Source organism: Anomaloglossus baeobatrachus, chromosome 11 (assembly GCF_048569485.1).
Source record: "Anomaloglossus baeobatrachus isolate aAnoBae1 chromosome 11, aAnoBae1.hap1, whole genome shotgun sequence".
NCBI lineage: Eukaryota > Metazoa > Chordata > Amphibia > Anura > Aromobatidae > Anomaloglossus > Anomaloglossus baeobatrachus.
In genome coordinates this window covers 19021328-19048191 of record NC_134363.1, presented here as the reverse complement: position 1 = coordinate 19048191, position 26864 = coordinate 19021328, and the positions used below count along the sequence as shown (strand labels likewise).

General features: G+C 46.3%; 1 protein-coding gene across 1 annotated transcript; it reads left to right on the top strand.

The window, feature by feature from the left end:
- Window positions 1-1200: 1200 nt before the first annotated feature.
- On the top strand, window positions 1201-22676 carry LOC142256402 (phospholipase A2 inhibitor and Ly6/PLAUR domain-containing protein-like). The gene is made up of 5 exons (XM_075328068.1): window positions 1201-1278; window positions 13409-13522; window positions 17167-17313; window positions 20496-20636; window positions 22474-22676. Exons 1-5 carry the CDS (start codon window positions 1227-1229, stop codon window positions 22665-22667), a joined length of 648 nt encoding a protein of 215 aa, XP_075184183.1. The 5' UTR covers window positions 1201-1226; the 3' UTR covers window positions 22668-22676.
- The last annotated feature ends 4188 nt before the right edge of the window (window positions 22677-26864 follow it).

The following is a 26864-nucleotide window of genomic DNA, read 5'->3' as shown; positions in this document are numbered from 1 at the left end:
AATTGGGCAGCAAGGTGTCGTTACCCTCCATGGTTAGAGGCATGTCCTGGGACCCTGGATGATAATACGGGGTGCCGTGACAGAGAAATCACTCATGTATTCAGCCAATCCTATATATATATATATATATATATATATATATACATCTATATTATATGTGTATATATATGTATATATCATTTATTCATAATATATATTTTTATATCCTGTATATATATATATATATATATATATATATGTGTGTGTATGTGTATAAATACAGTATATATTATGATGTAAACCTATTGAAAAGACTGTGGAGCAGGTTATTTAGGTCTAAGGCTGACATGACGAAATATACATTTTATAGTATAGCAATACGTCAATATTTATAGGCTGATGGTGTAACATCCATGATAATTAATGCAAAGTATTGGAATAAGAAATTGCGATCCTAATTTTGATAGATCTTTCATATTATAAAATGAGTGAGCTGCTGCAGTATACAAGATTTGGATGTTTCGCCGCCTGTTTGGCTTCAGCACTGGCACAGTCTATGCTCAGCTCTGACAATGAAACACTGTGCTCTTGATTTTTTGTCCTTACACAAGGTGCAATCAGCTCTGGTACTGACACTATTTTGCTTGGTTAACATCAATTATCCGGGCAGGTGAGCAGTGTCCATCAATGGGAGATGAGGCCTTTGGTCACACCAATGGTGCACTGAGCACTCACTTGATTAATAAACAGATTGTTTTCTGGATTTTAATATCTGGAAATACTAGACTAGAATTATGATTTGTATCTGTTTAAAATGAGTTTCGGGGAAAGGGGGGGGAGAGGCGCCCGTTGTGCTCCCATTGTGGGCTTGCCTTTTGACGAAATACCATTCCCTTGCTCTAAATAAGCTTATTTTGCAATAAATAGTGTCTAACTCCATTACATCTTTTTTTTTTAATCCTTGAAGGTGAGTTCTATCTGGGTAAACTTTTTTCCTTGTTTCTCAGATGTTGTTTTGTGTGTGTGCGTAATATAAACCTGATTGACATTTCCTGTTTCACAAGATACATTTGCAATGGTAAAAGCACAAATGGAAGGATGTGTGATAATGAAGTTGCCAAGATTTTGTCATCATTGTTTCACTTTGTTGCAATTTTTACGAAACCCTTATCCCTTCCCTGAAAAAGTGCATACTTCACACTTCACACTTCATTAGGACCTTATATCTTGTCTTGAAGAGCTGAACAATGAGCTCCCCAATTAGCATTTTCAGCCTCCTCTCGGCTTTTGCAGCTACAAGTAAGTTTTCTAAAATATTTATGGATATTGCCTTTTCAGAAAGAAGAAACATTATCCCTTATACCCCAGTCAGAAGCCTTTTCTATAGCCAAATCAGATCTTGTGCTTTGCCCTGAGTAGGAGACAACACCCCGAAACAAGTATCTGCAAATTGAGATTCTGGTTTGGCTTTTATCCTAAGTCGTATGGCAAGGCTTGTTAATGGGTTGATTTTGACTTTTAGGATTGCTACTTCCAAGTCCTCTTTATCTGAAGAAGCAATCTGCCTATTTGCTTTGCATTGCTTATTAGCCTCCTTACCCTTGCATGTTGGGGATATCAATATCCAAAAGTAAAAATGTTACCACCTGGATTTTGAAAGACTATAACTCCTGAAAAGGCAATTTACCTAGTTAATTTCACAAGGGAGATTTGCATGGCTTATAAGCTTCCTTACCCTTGCATGTTGGGGATATCAATATCCAAAAGTAGAAACATTACCCCCTGGGTTTTGAAATATTGTAACTCCTGAAAAGGCTATTTACCTTGTTAATTTCATAGGGGAGCTATGCATGACTTATAAGCCTCCTTACCCTTGCATGTTGGGGATATCAATATCCAAAAGTAAAAATGTTACCACCTGGATTTTGAAAGACTATAACTCCTGAAAAGGCAATTTACCTAGTTAATTTCACAAGGGAGATTTGCATGGCTCATAAGCCTCCTTACCCTTGCATGTTGTGGATATCAATATCCAAAAGTAAAAATGTTATCACCTGGAATTTGAAAGACTATAACTCCTGAAAAGGCAATTTACCTAGTTAATTTCACAAGGGAGATTTGCATAGCTTATAAGCCTCCTAACCCTTGCATGTTGGGGATATCAATATCCAAAAGTAGAAACATTACCCCCTGGGTTTTGAAATATTGTAACTCCTGAAAAAGCTATTTACCTTATTAATTTCATAGGGGAGCTATGCATGACTTATAAGCCTCCTTACCCTTGCATGTCAGGGATATCAATATCCAAAAGTAAAAATGTTACCACCTGGATTTTGAAAGACTATAACTCCTGAAAAGGCAATTTACCTAGTTAATTTCAAAAGGGAGATTTGCATGGCTTATAAGCCTCCTTACCCTTGCATGTTGGGGATATCAATATCCAAAAGTAGAAACATTACCCCCTGGGTTTTGAAATATTGTAACTCCTGAAAAGGCTATTTACCTTGTTAATTTCATAGGGGAGCTATGCATGACTTATAAGCCTCCTTACTAGAGATGAGTGAACCGGTCCCGGTTCGGCTCGAGGTCGGTTCGCCGAACGGGGGTCCCGTTCGAGTTCGGTTCGTCGAACGTTCGACGAACCGAACTCTAACCAATAGGCTATAATGGGAGGCAATCACAAACACATAAAAATGCATGATAAATGTACACAAACAGTTAATAAACATTGCCATAACACTTACCGGTCCCCGCGATCCCTTCTGCACTCTGTCTCCTGCCGCTATTCCATCCGATGATCGCTGAATCCTCCCGTGACCGGCACTGCCAGCAGAGAAGCAGGACCTATCGTGACGTCAAAATAGCCATGTGACCAGTCACGTGGCTATTATCTCATTGGCTACAGACTGGTCACATGACTATGAAGCGTCATGTAGGACCTGCGAGTGCATCTCTCCGGTACACGGTGCACATATGTGTATCGCCGTGTACCGGCGACATGCTCTAGCACACGGTCGACTCCCCGTTCCGTTAGGGACCGGCTGACACAGCCGGTCATTAACGGAGATCACCGTTGCCATAGCAACGCAGTTAGCGGTGACGTCACCGCTAACCGCAGCTCCGAGAGCACCGTTGCTATGGTAACGCGTCTGTCAGCGTTACCGCTGTTACCGCTGACAGCCAGCACTGATCACTCACGGAGTGAAGGCTGCACGCTGCTTCCCGATTGTAGTGAGGATTGTACTGAGGATGAGGTTCCCCAGCCCCTAGTGATGGGCTGGTGAACCTTATCCTCACTACAATCGTCACTACTACTACTACACTAGTGAGGATTGTAGTGAGGATGAGGTTCCCCAGCCCCAAGTGATGGGCTGGTGAACCTTATCCTCACTACAATCGTCACTACTACTACTACACTAGTGAGGATTGTAGTGAGGATGAGGTTCCCCAGCCCCAAGTGATGAGCTGGTGAACCTTATCCTCACTACAATTGTCACTACTACTACACTAGTGAGGATTGTACTGAGGAGGAGGTTCCCCAGCCCCAAGTGATGGGCTGGTGAACCTCATCCTCACTACAATCGTCACTACTACTACACTAGAAAGAAAGAAGACAGAAGAGCAGGATCGTGGAGGGCTGACAGGGGGTAATAAAGATGGAGTCTCTAATGTGTCTGTGTATTTTTTTCTATTAAAGTATTTTTTCTCTGTGTGGTGTCTTTTTTTTAACCCTTTATTGGAGATTCTTAATGGCCGGGTCAAACGTGCCTGACATTAAGAATCTCTGGCTTTATACTGGCTAGTAAAACAAAGCCAGTATTAACTCATGATTACCCAACAAGCCACCCGGCTCCAGGGCTGTTGGAAGAGTTGGATACAGCGCCAGATGATGGCGCTTCTATGAGAGCGCCATTTTCTGGGACGGCTGCGGACTGAAATCCTCAGCAGAGGCGCCCAGAAACCTCGGGCTAACCTGTGCTGCGGATTCCAATCCCCAGCTGCCTAGTTGTACCCGGCTGGACACAAAAATGGGGCGAAGCCCACGTCATTTGTTTTTTAATTATTTCATGAAATAAGTGAAATAATTAAAAAAAAATGGGCTTCCCTATATTTTTGGTTCCCAGCCGGGTACAAATAGGCAACTGGGGGTTGGAGGCAGCCCGTGGCTGCCTGCTGTACCTGGCTAGCATACAAAAATATGGCGAAGCCCACGTCATTTTTTTGGTGGGCAAAAAACTTCTGCATACAGTCCTGGATGGAGTATGCTGAGCCTTGTAGTTCTGCAGCTGCTGTCTGCTCTTCTCCATACAGACAGACAGCAGCTGCAGAACTACAAGGCTCAGCATACTCCATCCAGGACTGTATGCAGAAGTTTTTTGCCCCCTGAAAAAATTATGTGGGCTTCGCCATATTTTTGTATGCTAGCCAGGTACAGCAGGCAGGTACGGCTGCCCCCAACCCCCAGTTGCCTATTTGTACCCGGCTGGGAACCAAAAATAAAGGGAAGCCCTTTTTTTATTATTTCATGAATTTCATGAAATAATTAGAAAACAAATGACGTAGGCTTCGCCCCATTTTTGTGTCCAGCCAGGTACAACTAGGCAGCTGGGGATTGGAATCCGCAGCACAGGTTGGCCTGAGCTTTCTGGGTCCCACTGCTGCGAATTGCAGTCTGCAGCCGCCTCAGAAAATGGCACTTTCATAGAAGCGCCATCTTCTGGCACTGTATCCAACTCTTCCAGCACCTGCCTGCTATACCTGGCTAGCATACAAAAATATGGCGAAGCTCACGTCCTTTTTTTTGTAGTTTTTTGGCAAAAAAAATAAAAAATGCTTCCCTGGATTTTCCATTGCCAGTGAAGGTAACACCAAGCAGTGGGGGTTAGCAGCCAGTAGCTGCTTGGATTACCCTTAGCTAGCAATACAAAAAATGCAGCGGGAGCCCATATATATTTTTTTAAATTATTTATTTAAATAACTAAAAATAAAATGGGCTTCCCTGTATTTTGATTGCTGGACATCACAGTGCTGTAAAAATAAATCTTTAAAAAAATGACGTAGCGCTCCGCGGTATTTTTGATTCTCAGCAGATAAAGCAGACAGCTGTGGGTTGCCACCCCCATCTGCCTGCCGTTACCTTGGTTGGCAATCAAAATACAGGGAAGCCCATTAATTTTTTCTATTTAAAAAATAGTTAAAAAAAAAATGACGTTGGGTCCCCCCATTTTTGATAGCCAGCTAGGGTAAAGCAGACGGCTGTAGCCTGAAAACCACAGCTGGCAGCTTTACCGTGGTTGGGGATCCAATGTGGAGGTCCCCTCAGGCTCTTTTTTATAATTATTTTATAAATATTAATAATTACACAATAAAAGTAGGGTCCCCCCCAAATTGGATCACCAGCCAAGGTAAAGCGGACAGCTGTGGTCTGGTATTCTCAGGGTGGGAAGGTCCATAGTTATTGGGCCTTCACAGCCTAAAAATAGCAGGCCGCAGGCACCCCAGACGTGGCGCATCCACTAGATGCGCCAATCCTGGCGCTTCACCCCAGCTCATCCCGTGCCCTGGTGCAGTGGCAAACGGGGTAATAAATCGGGGTGATACTAGCTGTAAAGTCACCTGAGATCAAGCCCAGCAGTTTGTGATGTCATGGCGTCTATTAGATACCCAACATCATAAACTGTCAGTACTAACAAAAAAAAAATCGACAAAAGAAATTTATTTGAAAAAACAGTCCCCAAAACATTTCCTCTTTCACCAATTTATTGTAAGAAAAAAAATAAAGGGGTCCCACGACGACTCTGGAGCGTCTAGAATATGGGGGGGAGAAACTCAGGGAACGTATCCCCCATTTTCTAGGAGTGCGGACCCTTCATGTGAGGAGTGTGGGTGCAATGAATCTGCACTCACTCTCCCCGGGTCCACAGCAGCAGAGTCCATGTCGTAATGGTTGCTACCAAAGCTACAATGCCCTGCTCATGAGGTAAGGGCATGCCTAATCAGGAGAACTACTGTAGAGGAAGCTCTGCTCACTGGTATATAGGTGCTCAGAGGTAATAATAGATAAAATTAGTGAGTAACCTCGGCACTCTAAATCTCCCAGACTAAGTCAGTAAGTCACAACGGATAGTAATGCAAAATCACTCTTTATTGGTCCGTATTAAGAAAAAAAAAATTTCATAAGCATATATGTTTTTGTCCAAAACAAGTTACAAATGACGTTTCGGCCTCAGCCTTTGTTAGATTGGACTTATCTGCATGTAATCATGAAAAATGACATTAATCAGTATCACATAAGAGTGAGAGAACAATAACATAAACTCGAACATTGTAGAGGTACAATTGGGATGCAGCAAAAAAATTGCAACACAGCAAGAAATGAAACACATGATACAAATGTCATAATACAGTACAAGGACAATATAGTAATGACAAATATGGGGTCAGAGTAGGCTTAGACAGCTCTGGTACGAAAGAGATGTCAATCATAAAGTAACATGTGCAGTAGGTGTAGAGCTACACTATGCATGGCAGAGCTAATGGGTAGACTGACCATAGAAAAAGAACGGAGAAAAAAGGGAGAAAAAGTGGAGAAAAAGTGGAGAAAAAGTGGAGAAAAAGTGGAGAAAAAAACGGAGAAAAAGTGGAGAAAAAGTGGAGTAAAAATGGAGACAAAGTGGAGAAAAAGTGGAGAAAAAAATGGAGAAAAAGTGGAGAAAAAGTGGAGTAAAAATGGAGAAAAAGTGGAGAAAAAATGGAGAAAAAGTGGAGAAAAAGTGGAGAAAAAGTGGAGAAAAAGTGGAGAAAAAATGGAGAAAAAGTGGAGAAAAAGTGGAGAAAAAGTGGAGAAAAAGTGGAGAAAAAATGGAGAAAAAATGGAGAAAAAGTGGAGAAAAAGTGGAGAAAAAGTGGAGAAAAAAAAGTGGACAAAAAGTGGACAAAAAGTGGAGAAAAAGTGGAGAAAAAATGGAGAAAAAGTGGAGAAAAAGTGGAGAAAAAGTGGAGAAAAAGTGGAGAAAAAAATGGAGAAAAAGTGGAGAAAAAGTGAAGTAAAAATGGAGAAAAAGTGGAGAAAAAGTGGAGAAAAAATGTAGAAAAAAATTTGGAAAAAGTGGAGACAAAATGTAGAAAAAGTGGAGAAAAAGTTAAGAAAAAGTGGAGAAAAAGTGGAGCACCCTTTGGTGCCTTTCATGTGGCACTAAGGGGTGCTTAGCTTTGTATTTAGCCAAAAAAATGAAAAAAAAAATGACGTAGGGTTCCCCCTAGTTTTGTAGCCAGCTAGGGTAAAGCAGACGGCTGCAGCCTGCAGGCCACAGCTGGCAACCTCACCTTGGCTGGTAATCCAAAACTGAGGGCACCCCACGCTGTTATTTTAAACTAGAAGGTGGCCCGATTCTACGCATCGGGTATTCTAGAATTTACGTATTGTGTAGTTCATGTATGATTTTTGTTATATATATGTGCGGTATGTGCGTATATTTATGTGTGCAGCGTTGTCTGTGTGTGGGTGTCTGTGTAGGGCAGTTGTTTGTGGTTTCCAGTGTGTGTGTGTGGTGTGTTGTGCAGTGCGCGCGCGCGCGTGTGTGTGTGTGTTGGGGAGAGGTGTGCACTCTCCATCGTGCTCCATCCCTTATGCTGCGCACCCCCCATCGTGCTACATCTCCCATCCTGCGCACTCCCAAACGTGCTCCATCCGCCATGCTGCGCACTCCCAAACGTGCTCCATCCGCCATGCTGCGCACTCCCCATCGTGCTCCATTCCCCATGCTGCGCACTCTCCATCGTGCTCCATCCGCCACGCTGCGCACTCCCCATCGTGCTCCATCTCCCATGCTGCGCACTCCTAAACGTGCTCCATCCGCCATGCTGCGCACTCCCAAATGTGCTCCATCCACCATGCTGCGCACTCCCAAACGTGCTCCATCCGCCATACTCCACACTCCCTATCGTGCTCCATGCCCCATGCAGCGCACTCCCCATCGTGCTCTATCCCCTATGCTGCGCACCCCCCATCGTGCTCCATCATCCATGCTGCGCACTCCCAAACGTGCTCCATCCGCCATGCCGCGCACTCCCAAACGTGCTCCATCCGCCATGCTGCGCACTCCTAAACGTGCTCCATCCGCCATGCTGGGCACTCCTCATCGTGCTCCATCCCCCATGCAGTGCACTCCCTATCGTGCTCCATCCCCTATGCTGCGCACCCCCCATCGTGCTCCATCTCCCATGCTGCGCACTCTCAAACGTGCTCCATCCGCCATGCTGCGCACTCCCAAACGTGGTCCATCCGCCATGCTGCGCACTCCCAAACATGCTCCATCCGCCATATTCCGCACTCGCCATCGTGCTGCATCCGCCATGCTGCGCACTCCCAAACGTGCTCTATCCGCCATGCTGCGCACTCCTAAACGTGCTCCATCCGCCATGCTGCGCACTCCCAAACGTACTCCATCCGCTATGCTGCGCACTCCCAAACGTGCTCCATCCGCCATGCTGCGCATTACCAAACGTGCTCCATCCGCCATGCTGCGCCAGCATCAGCCTCTCTACCCGCATCATCAGCCTCTCTGCCCGCAGCATCAGCCTCTCTCCTCCCAGCATCAGCGTCTCTGTCCCTAGCATCAGGCTCTCTCCTTCCAGCCTCCCTCAGCATCAGCCTCCCTTTCCCAGCCTTCCCAAGGATCAGCCTCTCTCCTCCCAGCTTCCTTCCTCCCAGCCTCCGCCTCCCAGCCTCCCTCAGCATCAGCCTTCCTGTCCCAGTCTCCCCCAGCATCAGCCTCTCCAAGCATCAGCCTCCACCAGCATCAGCCTCTGTTCTTCCAGCCTCCTCCAGCATCAGCTTCCCTAAGCATCAGCCTCCCTCGTCCCAGCCTCCCTCAGCATCAGCCTCTCTCCTTCCAGCCTCCCTCAGCATCAGCCTCCTCTCCCCAGCCTTCCATAGGATCAGCCTCTCTCCTCCCAGCCTCCTTCTTCCCAGCTTTCCCATCCCAGCCTCCTTCAGCATCAGCATTTCCCTCTTCCCCATGATCAGCCTCTCTGCTCCCAGCCTCCTCCAGCACGCCCTGCTCCTCTGCCGACACTCACACACCCGATCGCATGCACTCACACACACACCCGATCGCATCCACTCACACACACACCCGATCGCATTCACTCACACACACACCCGATCGCATCCACTCACACACACAGCCGATCGCATCCACTCACACACACACCCGATCGCATCCACTCACACACACCCGATCGCATCCACTCACACACACCCGATCGCATCCACTCACACACACCCGATCGCATCCACTCACACACACCCGATCGCATCCACTCACACACACCCGATCGCATCCACTCACACACACCCAATCGCATACACTCACACACACCCGATCGCATACACTCACACACACAGACACTGACGATATCGCACTTACGCGCTCATACTCACAACATCCGGGGATATCACATGCTTCTGGCCATGTGATCCTCCGTCAGGTCCTGGAAGATCACAACAGCACATTTTCGCCGCCGAGAAGCAAGCGATATCCCAGGATGTCGTGAGTATGTGGATGCGATGTGAGGTGTGTGTGAGGTGTGTATGAGAGTGAGTGTGAGTGTGATCTGATGTGTGTGTATGTTTGTGTGTGTGCGTGTGGACCTTCCGGCGCAGCAGGACCTTGATGGGCTTGTAACCATGCGAGCATGGTTACCAACGTATCCACACCACTCCCACCACTGCCGTGGGAGCGGGGGGCCGGGGGAGGGGGAGGGAGTACAGTACTCACCTCCGTGACAGCGCTTGTAACCATGCGAGTATCCACACCACCCCTTTGGGAGCGGGGGCCGGGGGGGGGGGGGGGGGGGGGTTGGGGGGGGGATAGGGAGTACCGTACTCACCTCCGTGACAGCCGTGTCAGTTAGAGAAATGCGCGGGGGGAGGGAGGGGGTGGGGCCAGAGCTAACGTGCATTGCGTGAGGGGGGGCGGGGCGTGGCGTGGCTGAATTGCCAATGCCTGCAGGGTGCCGGGGGCTAGAGGCCAATCTGTGGGGGGGGCGGAGCCTGGGCGAGCGGCTGGCCAATCCGTGTGGGGGCGCAGCCTGGGCGAGCGGCCAATCCGTGTGGGGGGGCGGGGCCATGGCGAGCCCAGCGGCCAATCAGCTTTGTGTCACCGTAAGGACACAATTTTGGAGCATGACAGACAGACAGACAGATAGACAGACAGACAGACAGACAGACAGACAGACAGACAGAATAAGGCAATTATATATATAGATTAAATAAATAATTAAAAAAAAAACCACGTAGGGGTCCCCCAAAATTGGATCACCAGCCAAGATAAAGCAGACAGCTGGGGCCTGATATTCTCAGACTAGGGAGGTCCATGGTTATTGGACTCTCCCCAGCCTAAAAATAGCAGGCCTCAGCCGCCCCAGAAGTGGCGCATCCATTAGATGCGCCAATCCTGGTGCTTCGCCCCAGCTCATCCCGCGCCCTGGTGCGGTGGCAAACGGGGTAATATATGGGGTTAATACCAGATGTGTAATGTCACCTGGCATCAAGCCCTGGGGTTGGTGAGGTCAGGCGTCTATCAGATGATACCCGACATCACCAACCCAGTCAGTAATAAAAAAAATAGACGACAAACACATTTTTATTTGAAAAAACACTCCCCAAAATATTCCCTCTTTAACCAATTGATTAGAATGAAAAACAAATCCAGGTCTTGTGTAATCCAAGGGGTTGCCATGACGATCCACACTGTCCCAGTCAATGAAGAGCAGGATGTTCCCCATTGGCTGGGAGAGCAATGCAGTGACCTGAGCTAACATCAATGGGTCAGCCCAGGTCACTGCAGGGGATGACAAGTGCTGCTGTCAGCGAGGTACATTACCTGCGCTGATCTCCAGCACACTGACAGCCCCTGTCACTGAGTTCAATGACCGGCGCCTTCACACCAAGTATCGCGAGAGGCCCGTGACGTCACCGCTAGTCAGTCTCGGGTCGGAAGCGAGAGGTGATGTGACAAGCGGCGGCCATGGAGGACAGTGACAGCGCTGAGGTCAGGATGGCGGGACTTCATCACCGCAGGTAAGCCGAGCGGGACCATGTGTGTGTGTGTGTGTGTGTGTGTGTGTGTGTGTGTGTGTGTATGTATGTGTACATGCCGCGGGCAGGAGGGGGCGGAGCGAGCTGAGCGGGGAAGTGTGGGCTTCCTGCACGTAACTAGGATAAACATCGGGTTACTAACCAAAGCGCTTTGGTTGGATACCCGATGTTTATCTTGGTTAACAGCTTGTGGCAGGCTGCCAGCGATGGCTCCTGCACACTGTAGCTGTAAAAAGCCCTGCTTTTTGCTGCTAGAACCGTTCTCGAACGTATCTAGAACTATCGAGCTTTTGCAAAAAGCTCGAGTTCTAGTTCGATCTCGAACAGCCCCCAAAATCACTCGAGCCTAGAACTGGAGAACCACGAACCGTGAACCGCGCTCAACTCTACTCCTTACCCTTGCATGTTGGGGAAGTAAATCTCCAAAAGTAGAAACATTACCACCTGGATTTTGAAAGACTGTAAGGGGTACTTTGCACATTGCGACATCGCAAGCCGATGCTGCGATGTTGAACGCAATAGTTCCCGACCCCCTCGCAGTAGCGATATCTTGTGAAAGCTGCCGTAGTGAACATTATCGCTATGGCAGCTTCACATACACTCACCTGCCCTGCGTCGTCGCTCTGGTCAGCGAACCGCCTCCTTCCTAAGGGGGCGGGTCGTGCGGCGTCACAGCGACGTCACACGGCAGGCGGCCAATAGAATCGGAGGGGCGGAGATGAGCGGGATGTAAACATCCCGCCCACCTCCTTCCTTCCGCATAGCCACCGGGACGCAGGTAGGAGATGTTCCTTGCTCCTGCAACTTAACACACAGCGATGTGTGCTGCCGCAGGAACGAGGAACGACATCGTACCGTCGCGGCCGGGCAATTATGGAAATGTCGGACCCTACACCGATCATACGATAACGACGCTTTTGCGCTCGTTAATCGTATGTAAAAGGATTCACATACTCCGATGTCGACAGTGACGCCGCATGTGCGACACTTTCGATTTGACCCCACCGACATCGCACCTGCGATGTCGTAACGTGCAAAGTACCCCTTACTCTTGAAAAGGCAATTTACCAAGTTAATTTCATAGGGGAGCTTTGCATGGCTTATAAGCCTTCTTACTCAGGGAAGTCAATCTCCGAAAGGATAAACCTTACCCTTTTAGATTTTGAAAGATTGTAACTCATCAAATTCTTTTAGTTTTCCATATTTTTAGCTGTTCATAATAATATTTTACATAATATGACTATTAGAGCTGATCAAAATGAATCACAGAACCCTGGACCACAACTGGTGGAGCAGAAAGCTGAGAACCTTCTCCTACTTGTCATCTCCTGATGATCTGGTAGGACATCAGGTGTATGTGTGTCAAGCTGCAATAATGACAATGAACTAGACATCCTAGTAATTTCACAGAGGACCTTTGCATGGCTTATAAGCCTCCTTACCCAAGGAAGTCAATCTCCGAAAGTATAAACATTACCCCTTTAGATTTTGAAAGATTATATTTCATCAAATTGTTTTGGTTTGACATATTTTTAGCTGTTCATAATAATATTGTACATTATATGACTATTGGAGCTGATCAAAATGAATCACAGAAGCCTGGACTACCACTGCTGGAGCAGAAACCTGAGAACCTCCTCCTACTTTTCATCCTCTGATGACCTGGAAGGATGACAGGTGTGTGTCAAACTGCAATGATGACAATGCACTGGATGTCCTAGTAATTTCACAGAAGACCTTTGCATGGCTTATAAGTCTCCTTACCCTGGGATATCAATCTCCGAAAGGATAAACGTTACCCCTTTAGATTTTGAAAGATTGTAACTTATCAAATTGTTTCGGTTTGCCATATTTTTAGCTGTTCATAATAATATTGTACGTAATATGACTATTGGAGCTGATCAAAATGAATCACAGAACCCTGGACCAACAGTAATGTCAGTAGTCCACAATTGGTGGAGCAGAAACTCGAGAACCTCCTCCTACTTTGTCATGCCTTGATGACCTTGTAGGACGCCTGGTGTGTCAGGCTGCAATGATGACCATGCACTGGACGTACTAATCAGAAGATACTCAGGGGATGCTGCAGGTAGGAGAAGGTTTGCAGGACTCTGGTCCACCAGTCACGAACTACCAACATATCCTTCAGACCAGGGTCCTGTGCATTATTTGGCTCAACTGCAATTATGATTAAACACCTAAGGTTTTTTCCATCTCTTGGTCATGATGGAGATGAGCTTCTAACGATTTGTCTCAGATGCTGATGATCTCAGTAACTTAACAGCAAAGAAGAGTGTAATGACTGGTACTCTGACATCTCTGTAGGCTTCGCTCTCTCGTGTACGCAGTGCATCTCTGGATCCCCCCCATGCACGGGAGACAGTAGGACCTGTCCATCGGGGGACATGTGTGGATCAGAATACGTTGCATTGTCTACTGGTGAGTAATGGGGTCACCTCAAATCTTTTCTAATGTTGGGATTCTGTTATATGCAAACATGTAATCATTATATAATGTGACTTATAGATTGTTTTGTAATTCTTCCTTAGTTTTATCACACTTCTATCCATATGCGATTGCGTACATCCCTATTTAACCCCTTGCCATGTGAGGACTTGTTTTTTTGCAGGACGCGTTATACTTTTGAATGACACCATTCATTTTTTAGGGTGAGTTGTACTTTTGAATGACACCATTCATTTTACCATACAGTGCACTGTAGATCAGGAAAAAAAATTCCAAGTGCTGTGAAATTGCAAAAAAAGCATAATTGCGCAATTGTTTGGCGTTTTTTAGTTACCATGTTAACTATATGGTAAAACTAACCGCACATTATGATTTTCCAGGTCAATACAAGTTCGTAGATGCCAAACATGTAGAGTTTTACTTCTACTGAAGACGTAAACAAAAAATCAGAAATTTGTCAAAGAATTGTACTTTTTGTCGCCATCTTCAAAGACCCAAGGTGTTTAGTGATGAGCGGATTCGCAGATAACTTGCCGGTCCCGGTTACCTGTTTTTTAAAATCCGGTCCAGATTCCGGTCTCCATGTAAGTCCTATGGGGACCAGAGTCCGACAATTAAAACTGGTGGTAGAAGGGATGGGGGATAAGAGCAAGCGCGCTGTACTTACTGAGGCACCGGCACAGCTGTACACTGCTTCCTGGCCGCGCTTTCACTTCCGGGGTCGCTGATTACCTTCATTGAATATGCACTGCTTTCCCCGCCCATCAGCACCTGTGATTGGTTGCTGTCAGACGCACCCCTTACACTGAGTGACAGCATGTCTGCTTACTGCTTCCAATCACAGGTGCTGTCTGCGTCTATCAAGGTATAAAAATAAATAAGTTGGCATAAGTTCCCCCCTAATATACGTAATACCAGCACAGATAAAGCCTACAACTACAGGCTGCAGCCCCCAGCCGTGGGCACATCTTGGCTGTGTATCAAAATAAGAGTAACTGTATGTGGTTGCCCTGCAAGCCTCGATCCCTGGCTTGCGCTGTCAGTGTCAAAGCACTGGCAAGACCCCACACTTTAAGCCACAGTGTGGTTCTCAGGTTACCAGAGGTCATAGTGAGAGAACCCGGGTATGACCTCCAATGAACTGAGTAACGTCACTGCTGCCAGCTTGGTCCCCCTTGTCAGTGTTTCCTGGAGCCTCGAGAGATCGGACATGTTTTCAGTCTCTCCAGACTTAGATGTGGTAGAGCCAGGACCATCGTAGGACGTCATGTGGATTACGGCGGAACTTCAAGGGTCTTTTTGGGGTTAATAAAGAGGGAAAAGAGAGTGTTGTATTTTATTTCAAATAAAGGATTGTTCTTGGTGTTTATATTTATTTCTTTTTACTAATAGGATTAGTGATGGGGGGGGTCTTATAGACCCTTACCCATCACTAATTTTGGTCTGGATGACAGTTGTGTGCCGTGATTAACCCCCATAGTGATTAACCCCCATACTGTAACAGGCAATTGGGAAGAGCCCGGTAAAGCACCTAGATTGTCGCATCTAATGATGCGATGATTCCGGGGCAGCTGCAGGCTGCTATTCTTAGACTGGGTGATCCCATTAACTATGGGCCAGCCAGAAAATACCAGCCCCCAGCTGTTAGCTTTATCCTGGCTGGGTATCAAAATTAGGGATACCGCACGTCATTTGTGTTTTAGTTATTTAAATAAGTCACATGTGGTTCCTCTTATTTTGATACACAGCCAAGATAACATGCACAGATGGGGGCTGCAGCCTGTAGCCCTGGCTTTATCTGCCCTGGGTTTCATAATATGGGGGACCCTAAACCAAATATTTTATTTAATTTTATTGTATAATAGACCTGCAGATAGCACCTATAATTGGTTGCAGGCAGCCACTGTCACCCCAGGCTGGGGGCGTGTATGACTGCAGACAATCAGACACTAGGATGCCCAGTGGGCAGGGAGAGCAGTGCATATGCAATGAAGATAATGAGCGGCCCTGAAATGGAATGGGTAGTCGCGGGAGCAGTGTAAAGCCACGACGGAACCTCGGTGAGTTTCTATTTTTTTTTTATTCCCCGAGTTCCTGATCCGGTTCATTCACCCGGGCTCCTGGGCCCGGGTCCAGCACTCGGGTAAGTTTGAAATCTTGCAGATTCGTGTCCGCTCATGACTACTAGTGTTATAATTTTTCAGGATCTGGGGCCCAGGGATGGTTCATTTCTTGCGTCTGGAGCTGACCTTGACCTTTTTAATTATACCGTCTTTGGATACATAGGACGTTTTGATCGCCTGCTATTGCAATGTTGCAGCGACCCCTCCCCCCCTTCCTAAAAAAACCCTAATTTTGATGTTTTGGAATTTTATTTATTTTTTCCTTGCTACGCCCTTTACCCATTAGATTAATTAATTTTATATTTTGATTGGTAATTTTTGAACATGGCGATACTAAATCTGTGTGTGTGTGTCTTTGTCTGTGTGTGTATCTATATCGTCGTCTGGTCTTCTCCTCTGTAGCCGGTGTAGTGGCTGACATTGACATGCCTTCTATGGCGATGCATGATGTCATGGGCACACCGATGTCAACTGCCGACCTATGTTTGGCCGGTATTGCATGTTTGGCATGTATTGCAGTGCAGCGACTGATGGGTCTCTGCACAGCAATGCATTTCAGCAGGATGTGATGAAAAAGGCCTGGGATTTGCCAGCCCCCTCTATCCCCCGGGCCCAGTCGCAAATGTGACCTCTGGAACTGCAATAGTTACACCCCTGGTTTTCACTGTATTGAATATCTAAAAAATATTTCTAATATTGACTTGTTAATTTGCTACTGGTTTATTTGTTTTGTGACCTTGTGTTGTTGTTTGTTTTTTTTGGGTTTTTTTGCTGGTTTTTGTTTTCCCTTTTTTTATGGTCAATAGAAACATTTTATGATTTTTGATTTTTCTTCTTCATTTTGGAAGAGTCATTACTTTTATTCATTTGGCAATATTGAATATGCTTTTTTTTTTCTTCCTAACTTCCTTATTTTTAAATTTGGGAAATTGAAGTTGATTTATATTGCTACATTTGTTTTGCTTTTTTTTGTTATGGCTTTTGAAAAGAGTTGAGGAAAAGGCAGAAGTGGAAAAAGTCCCAGGTCAATAAGGGTTTAAAATGAGAACGCAATGGGTCACGGAAAATGGTGTGCCACTTTTTTGGGACAAACTTTTGAATTTTTTTTAACCTTTTAGATAAAACTAAATCTATACATGTTTGGTATCTACGAACTCGTACCGACCTGAGGCATCACACCGACACATCAGTTTTACCATAAAGTGGACACTTTGAATACAATACCCTTAAACAGTCGTGCATTGCACTTGTTTTGCAATTTTCCACACTTGGAATTTTTTTTTGCCGTTTTTCAGTACACTATATGGGAAAACGTATGGTTTCATTTAAAATTACAACTTGACACACAAAAATCAAGCCCTCATATGGCAAGATTGACGTAAAAATAAAAAAAATATAGCTCTCTGAAGAAACGGAGCAAAAACTAAACTGAAAATGGCCCGATCATGAAGGGGTTAAGGATTTTTTATATTTTTTTTTTTTGTTTACTTGTAGGTGGAGATACAAAAACAACTTTTGACAGGCGGTGCACAAGTTCCCATTTCTGTAACCTTAAGGGCAGCAGGACCGTAAAGCAAGAACAATACAGGGTGGCCACATCATGCTGCAGCACTGACAACTGTACCCCTACTACGCCTGAGCGTAAGTCATCCATATCTGCCTAACTCTACATACGCCTGTGGATTGGGAAAGGAAATTGTTTATTAAAACTAAAGGCGGTGTCACACGCGTCGATATGTCGTGTGATCGCATGAGCGAGCGCACCCGCCCCCGTCATTTGTGCGTCACGGGCAATTAGTTGCCCGTAGCGCACAAAGTCGTTTACCCCTGTCACACGTACTTACCTCCCTAACAAAGTCGCTGTGGGCAGCAAACATCCTCTTCCTGAAGGGGGAGGGACGTTCGGCGTCACAGCGATGTCACACAGCGGCCGCCCCAATAGAAGTAACATCCCGCCCAGCTCCTTCCTTCTGCATTGCCGACGGGACGCAGGTAAGCTGTGTTCATCGTTCCCGAGGTGTCACACGGAGCAATGTGTGCTGCCCCAGGAACGACGAACAACCAGCGTGCAGAAGGATGACCGACATTTTGAAAATGAACGACGTGTCAATGAACAACGATATGGTGAGTATTTTTGCTCATTAACAGTCGTTCGGAGGTGTCACACGGTATGACATCTCTAACTAAGGCGGATGTGCGTCACGAATTCCGTGACCCCGACGACATATCGTTAGATATATCGTAGAATGTGACGGGGCCTTAAGGGTTATACAGGGTGGGTCATGAGTTTGGATACACCCTGCTAAAAAAGTAACGTTAAATTCAAAATGGCGGCTTTGTAGTTGGCCACCATGGGCATCACGCGGCCTCAAATGTTTTGCCCCTCCCATGTACTAATATGCCATCAGGGTGTATCCCTATTTATGGCCCACCCTGTAGATTCCTAGTACTCTTTACTAAAAGTTAAGGGGGTCAGGAGAGAAAAGAGGAGGGAAAATTTACTATTAATGTTACAACACCTCAGTTACCTGGTAGGAGGATCTAGTCATGGTCTTCTCTCAACTGACGCCCACTCAGGCTTCATTGATGTCCCCACCAAAGTTGAGTGAACAATCTACAACTCTGCCCAAATACCAACTGTGTCTGAATGCAGTGACGTCCAGGAGGTCATCGGAGTATCCAATGAACTCGGATGACACCCCCGTGACACCCGTGCTACCGCAGGTGTCGCGGAAGTAACATCATGGGTTCATCGGCTTCCCAATGAACTCTGAGTCCATGAAGTCACTGTTGTGACACCCACGGTGTCATTGGTAGGTCTCCAATACTCCTATGACCTCCTGGATGTATCTACACACACACACTGCTGCATACTCACCTGTCTCCAGCAATACTGTCCCCAGGAATGCTGCTGCTTCCAGGGCCTTTCCAATAATATCAAATCATTTGGGCTTCCAATACTATTTAGAGACACTAGATGGTGCCACAGGTCCCTGGGAAATACGTTCCATAATTCAAGTGAACAGCAAATAGCAATGGAACAGTTTTACCAAGGACTAAGCTAAATAAGCAAGGGAAATCCATAGGACTGGTTCAACAATGGATGTACTAGGTGGTGAAAAATGTGCCCCGACGCACGTTTCACAATCTTCTTCAGGGGCCGTCAATCTCATGATATTTCAAGCTGATCAGTCTGGCCATGTATAGACACGTGTAGCATCAACTCCTCCTAACAGTGGAAACATGCTTTCTTCTTTCACATATCAGTATTCATCATCACTCCTGGTTTTGGAATCTAAATACTGTTGAACCACTGATGCAAAATACTGATGTGTGAATGAGGCCTGAAAGCTGTTCACAGTATGTTGAACATATCAAGATATAAAGCCAAGAGCAAAGCTAATGCAATGACGATAGGTTGTTGTTACGAGGGGGACCCGGGGAAGCGTGCCAAGATGGGAAATGGACAGCTTCCGCCGGTCAAGGTCCACTGTGCGGTGTAAGGGACCGCTGCTATGGTCAGGAAAGAGTGAGCGGGTTGCTGCTAGTGATCGTCTGGAACGTCACAGACGATCTATGTACACCGGTCCGCCCTAACCCGTGAGGGTTGTATGGCTCGGGGCTTCTCGTACGGTGTACCTGTTGCACGGGGACGCACAGAGGTGCCTACACACGTGTGCCAGCGGGAGTCACAGGAATATGGCACGGGGGTAGCACAGAGGTGCCCACGCACGTGTGCTTCAGAAACCAAGTGAGTCCGACAGAGACTCGAGGAGCTCACCTGGGACAGGAACACAGCCTGCTAAACGGGATACTGTCGGAGCAGCAAGGCAGGGGCAAGACCTGCAAACTAGGTGCTGCCTGAGCAGCAAGGGCAAAGCCCACAAAAGATAATAATGCCTAAGCAGTGGCGTGGCAGCACACTGCCAGACATCCAAACATAGAAGGACGGTCGCACGCCGCCATGATGGCAGGGGGAGCTTTTAAGGAGGTGTAGCTCCACCCAAGGGCGGGCGCGAGACGGGCGTGACCCAATCAGGATTCGTGACGTCCTGGCCCAGCCAGTCAGGATTCAGCACATCACCAGCCTCGTCATCGGGCCGTGTGATATCAGTGAGCGAATCAGAAGACGTCACGTGGAGCACATGCTCATCTTGCTGCCTCTGGGTCATAAAGGCGGGATCCCCGGTTTCACAATGTGCAGAGACATGGGAAGTCTTGCTGCTTCCCTGAGCATCTATTCTTTGCACTCTGCGCAACCTCCCAGAGCCTCCGTGATGCTGAGCAGGAGAGCTCGTGGCAGGCAAGGGATGGGAGACCGCTCCATTCCCTGCAAGGGGAGAACCACTAGGTGTCACCCTTCTGCTGTGTCTCTGAGAAGGCAACTCCTGCAGACTGTGCAGTCTCCCAGACCTTTGGCGCTGCTGAGCAGGAGGGCTGATGGCAGACAAGGAATGGGGGACCACCTCATTCCTTGCAATAAGAGAGCCACGACGTGTAACAGGTTGTAGCAGAGGAAACACGTCAATAGAAGGATGGAGGTCACAACTCAATAGAAGTCTATTAGAGCCTCTTTCTGACTCTCATAGACTTACATTGAGTGCTTTTGACTTAGCTTCTGACTGGTCAGAAGACAGACATTTCGAGAACAAGATGGTGAGTGTCAGCAACAGGTGAAGCCACTGGAAGGTTAGTACTGCATATGACTGGGGGCAGGGGCCTTACATTTACAGTGCCACTCCAGCACTGAAAAAGGTGAAAGTTCTTCATGGGTTCATACATAAAGTTTGTTTTATATTTATCTTTGTCTTGTTTGGTTTTAGTACCAGAACAAAACTCTACTCCTAATGGACTAGTCTGCACAACCTGTGTATCTGACAACTCTGCCTACTGTAACAGCTCTGACACAATCCAGTGCACCGGGAAGGAGAATAGGTGTTTTCTCCTGATAACAAATATAACAGGTACCAAAAATATGAACTCATATCATATGTTTATATTCTCTATAAAACACTACCCCAGCATTTTATTTAAGCACCGCAGTGATGCCACTATTGTAAGATCTGACTCTCATAGTATAAATACTGGGTGCCGTCTTTAGCTCTTCCTGATGCCGCTCCAATCCTACACTGACATCTTTTGGCCGCAACCTCTGACCAGAAATCAGTACTCATTGTCACAATTTCTCGATGTAGCTCTGAGAGCCTCGTTTTGGCTCTGAGAGCCTTGTTCTGGCTCTCAAACATTTTACATTGAGTTGTAACTTTCTGATCCCTAAAGCAAAAACTGGAGCCATCTGGCAAGTTAAGAACAGCTGGAGATAGACCAGAACAGCGGTAATAAGAGATGAAGATGGTAGGGGGGCAAGTATAAGATAAGGGGCAGGGAACGTAAATTAGTAAAGAAGTGCCGATCATCTTTTAGATCATACATTGATGCTCTTAAATTGGTTGGGTTTCTGCCTTCTAAATACACAGTAGAACAAATGTTTGTAGCTCTGTGTAGCTTTATACAATCTACTTAACACTAGAAGTCCCAGAAATTTCGAGCTCCCCCTGAAGTCCCGAAAGAGGGTCAAATGACCCTTAGTCCAAACTGAATAGAACTAACTAGAAACTAAATGGCTAAACTCAATGGAAAACAACAACCTCCTGTGGTGCGACAGTAATGGCCTTAATTACAGAACAAAAGACTGTGATTATAGGATGTTAGCTAAAATCCTTCAGGTCATTCGACCCGTCTCTGGGTTCCAAAGGTAGAAATGTTAAATGACTTCTCTCTGGGACTTCTAGTGTTAAAGGGAAGCTGTCACCTACTCAACTGTGGGACAGTACGATACATTCTGGTCCGAAGGACATTGCTGCTCTCGGGTCCGGCGCCTCCTATTTTCCTTCCATCACCGTCCTCCTTCTTCCTTTTTGTGAATGATGTGTCCTACTCCATTCACACAGTGCCCTCCATTGTGCTCCTGAACATACAGAGGGCAGAGCAAAGTTCTGCAATGCGCATGCTCTCTTTGACCTTTCCCCTGACCTGCACGTTCCAATACTTTGCTCTGCCCTCTGCATGGCAGAGAGAAGTGTGCAGGCACACAATGGAGGACACTGTGAGGATGATGTAGGACACGTCATCCACAAGAAGGATGCAAGGATGGAAGAGGTGCTGGACCCAAGAGCAGTGACGTCCGGAACGTATCAGACCACCCCATTTTTGAGTAGTTGACAGTAGTTGACAAAGCGTATTCATAAAGATACTTTACTAAATTGGAGGTAACTTGTTAGAGGTCCAAGTAGATGGCCCCCACCCTCCCCCAACGATCAACAATAATGAAAACAAAGCTATGCGCTCCTCAAAATGGGGTTTTGAAGACCTCCAGCTTGAATGGTATGATGCACATGCTTGACCTCTGCTTTATTCATTGTCAATGGGATTGATGGAAATAGTGGAACCCTCCTTTTCCTGATTTTTTTTTTTTCTGGATGCCCTACAGAGAATAAATGGAGTGTAGGCCAACTATGGGCACTTCCAGTCCAATCAAGATGGGCTCAGCATACAAGTTCTCATACTGTGAATCCCAGCTGCTAAGCCCCTAGAAATCAGTGGTCAACTTAGAATTTGGGAGAACTTATTTAATGTTTGCTATAACTTGTGAACCCATTATTGACTTTTAGAAATCATTGTTATATTTTCAGGATATTTATGCAGTATAGCTGTACTGTGATTTCTTGTCAAAAATACCTGTCTTTAATGGTCATGTGGCCAAATTTTGTGTTAAATGATAGTTTCTGTCTCCGTTTGCAGGAAAATACCCATCTTTATTAGCTGTTCGAGGGTGCGCAACTAAATCCTTCTGTGATGTTGGAAACATTTCCGAAACCGTTCGCGATTCATCAATCAACCTTAGTTTTATTTGCACCAGTGGTGGCTCAAGTGTCCATAAAGTCCTCTTGACTCCGGCCGTTGTGTGTCTTCTGCTGCTGAAATGGTTCTTTTAAAAGTCATTGTGGACCATAAAAAAAGAGTCTCAAAATATATTAGTGATTGTGTTGTTGTGTGTGTTTTTTGTTTTTTATCTAATGATTTTTTGGGTAATTTTTTCTTTCTACAAAACGCTTTCATCAATAAGTCTAATGACTCCTCCCTTAAGCCTGCTTTACACGTTTCAATATGTCATGCGATCGCACCCGCCCCCATCGTTTGTGCAGCACGGGCAATTTGTTGCCCGTGTCACACAATGTTGTAACCCCCGTCACACGTACTTACCTTCCAAACGACCTTGCTGTGGGCGGAAAACATCCTCTTCCTGAAGGGGGAGGGACGTTTGGCGTCACAGCGACGTCACACAGCAGCCGCCCAATAGAAGTGGAGGGGCGGAAATGAGCGGGAGGTAAACATCCCGCCCACCTCCTTCCTTCAGCATTGCCGGCGGCCGCAGGTAAGTTGCAGTTCATTGTTCCCCGGGTGTTACACGGAGCAATGTGCGCTGCCTCGGGAACATTGAACAACTGGACATTCAATTTTTAGAAAATGAGCGACGTGTCAACAATGAACGAGAAGGTGAGTATTTCTGCTCGTTTATAGCTGTCACACGCTACGATATCACTAACGATGCCGGATGTGCGTCACTTACGACTAGATTTGAGCGCGGTTCGCGGTTCGAGGTTCTCCAGTTCGCGGCTCGAGTGATTTTGGGGGCTGTTCTAGATCGAACTTGCTAAAGCTCGATAGTTCTAGATACGTTCGAGAACGGTTCTAGCAGCAAAAAGACAAGCTAATTCCTAGCTGGCTTTCCGCTGTAATAGTGTAAGTCACTCTGTGACTCACACTATTATGAAATTTCAGTGTATAGTGTGCGGGAACAGTGCATTCAGATCACTGCTGTTTGGATAATGGCGATTGCCATTTTTTTTTTTTTCCTTGTCTTCCTTCCCTAAGCGCGTGCGTGTAGTGGGGCAGGCCAGCATGTCAGCCAATCCCAGACACACACACAGCTAAGTGGACTTTTAGCCAGAAAAGCAACAGCATGTGTGATAGGATGTCCATGTCACATGTCCCTGCATTATAAAAACGGACATTTGCCTCCAGCACGCCATTATCTCTTCTGCGTCCTTGGTGTCAGTCACCTCAGGAGCAGCTCCTGTCTCCGATACTGCTGTGTACGCTCTACACACAGCGCTATACAGAATAGGGATAGAATTTTCTATTAGTCCTTGTAAGGGCTAATACCGGCAGGGTCAGAGCCATAGGTGACAGTCAGGTCCGTGAAAACAGATTTTAACAGCTACACAAGATGACAGCGTCTGTGTAGCTAAGGTCAGGGATTTCCTCGCTGCATTTCCCCATTTGGAGGGATAGAAAGGGAGGCTTCCTTTCCTCTACCCAGACCCACAACCCTGGCACTGTACCCTCCTGCCCTTTACACACTCAAGCTCATTGTTACTAAGCCATTATACTAGCAAACACTGAGTAAACTTAGTGGCATCCTAAAAGTGGCTGTTGGACTTCCATTAGTGTCCCACTGGTGCAAATCTATGTGCATCACCTCTGCATTGCACACTCAAGCTCATTGTTACTAAGCCTTTATACTAGCAAACACTGACTAAACTTAGTGGCATCCTAAAAGTGGCTGTTGAACTTCCATTAGTGTCCCACTGGTGCAAATCTATGTGCAACACCTCTGTATTGCACACTGAAACTCATTGTTACTAAGCCATTATACTAGCAAACACTGAGTAAACTTAGTGGCATCCTAAAAGTGGCTGTTGGACTTCCATTAGTGTCCCACTGGTGCAAAGCAATGTGCAGCACCTCTGTATTGCACACTGAAACTCATTGTTACTAAGCCATTATACTAGCAAACACTGACTAAACTTAGTGGCATCCTAAAAGTGGTTGTTGGACTTCCATTAGTATCCCACTGGTGCAAATCTATGTGCAGCACCTCTGTATTGCACACTCAAACTCATTGTTACTAAGCCATTATACTAGCAAACACTGAGTGAACTTAGGGGCATCCTAAAAGTGGCTGTTGGACTTCCATTAGTGTCCCACTGGTGCAAATCTATGTGCAGCACCTCTGTATTGCACACTCAAACTCATTGTTACTAAGCCATTATACTAGCAAACACTGAGGAAACTTAGTGGCATCCTAAAAGTGGCTGTTGGACTTCCATTGGTGTCACACTGGTGCAAATGTATGTGCAGCACCTCTGTATTGCACACTCAAACTCATTGTTACTAAGCCATTATACTAGCAAACACTGACTAAACTTAGTGGCATCCTAAAAGTGGCTGTTGGACTTCCATTAGTGTCCCACTGGTGCAAAGCTATTTGCAGCACCTCTGTATTGCAAACTCAAACTCATTGTTACTAAGCCGTTATACTAGCAAACGTCGAGCCCTGGTGCAATACGTTATGACGTATAGCCTGGGCCAACGAGATGCAGAGGTGGGGCAGATCACCCTAATGGAGTAGTCTCAGATCAAGGACCTATGCACCCTTCTGCACAGTTTCGACATGGCGACGAATATGTTTAGCGCTGACAATGCCATTATCAGCATGATGATTCCAGTCATTTACATGCTGGAGCACACGCTAAACACTATTCGGAGTCAGGGGGTGAGACAACAGGAAGGGGAGGAACTACAGGAGGATTCATATGCGCAAGACACAACAACATCACCAAGGTCCAGACGTTCATCATCACCAACGCGGCAGGCATGGGACCATGGGGGACAGGGATCAACAAGGGTGCATGGTAGCAGGCGAGATGTTGAGGAAGGTGCAGGAGAACATGAAGAAATGGAGGACGAACTGTCCATGGACATGGAAGACTCAGCGGATGAGGGAGACCTTGGTCAAATTTCTGTTGAAAGAGGTTGGGGGGAGATGTCAGAGGAAGAAAGAACGGTTAGCACCTCTATGCCACAAACACAGCGTGGACTTGGTCCACATGGCTGCGCAAGACACATGAGTGCTTTCTTGCTGCACTACCTCCAACATGACCCTCGTATTGTCAAAATTAGAAGTGATGATGACTACTGGCTTGCCACACTATTAGATCCCCGGTACAAGTCCAAATTTTGTGACATAATTCCAGCCATAGAAAGTGACGCACGTATGCAGGAGTATCAGCAGAAGCTGTTACTCGATCTTAGATCCGCTTTTCCACCAAACAACCGTGCAGGTGAAGGGAGTGAATCTCCCAGTTGTAACTTGACAAACATGGGATGGTCTCGTCATCTTCAACAGTCTACCCGTACCAGTAGCACCGTATCTGGTGCTGGTAACAGCAATTTTATTGAATCTTTTAATAATTTTTTTAGACCCTCCTTTGCAAGGCCAAAAGAGACAACAAGTCTCACACATAGTCAACGGCTGGAGAGGATGATACAGGAGTATCTCCAAATGAACATCGATGCCATGACTTTGCAAATGGAGCCTTGCTTATTTTGGGCTTCAAATCTTGAAAAATGGCCAGAGCTCTCCACTTACGCCTTGGAGATTTTGTCGTGTCCAGCTGCCAGCGTTGTCTCTGAACGTGTCTTCAGTGCTGCTGGGTGTGTGCTGACAGATAAGCGCACGCGTCTGTCCAGTGACAATGTGGACAGACTGACGTTCATCAAAATGAACAAGTCATGGATCCAGAAGGAATTTACTACCCCTGTGTCATCCTGGGGAGAGTAAATGCTTGTGGATTTGGAATGTGCTTGATGCAAATCAAAACATCCTGTTTGCAACTAGGGCCCAAGTGCTGCCACTGATGGGGTGGGTGTCTGTGTGGCCAAATTTTTGGAAAAAAGGGAGACTCCGCTTGGAGTAACCCTTGCTTACATTGTTTTTAAAAATGATTCAAGATGAACAGAGCTGGGATCAGTAAAGACTTTGCTACCTACCCCGGTGTCATCCTGGGGACGGTTAAGTATGGCGTATTTTTGAATGTGCTTGATGCAAATCTAGCTGTGAAGTGTACAACTGGGGCACAAGTGCTGCCACTGAAAAGGTGGGTGTGTGTGTGGCCCAATTTTTGGAAGAAAGGGAGACTCCGCTTGGAGTCCCCTTGCTGTGTTTTACATGATTTTAGAAGGGCGTGCCATGCCTATATCTGTGTCTCCTCCTCTTTTTCCTTGTCCAGCTCTTTTGTTTTCGCATGAGTATATGTCCTTGTCACTTTCCCATGTGTTTGTGTTGT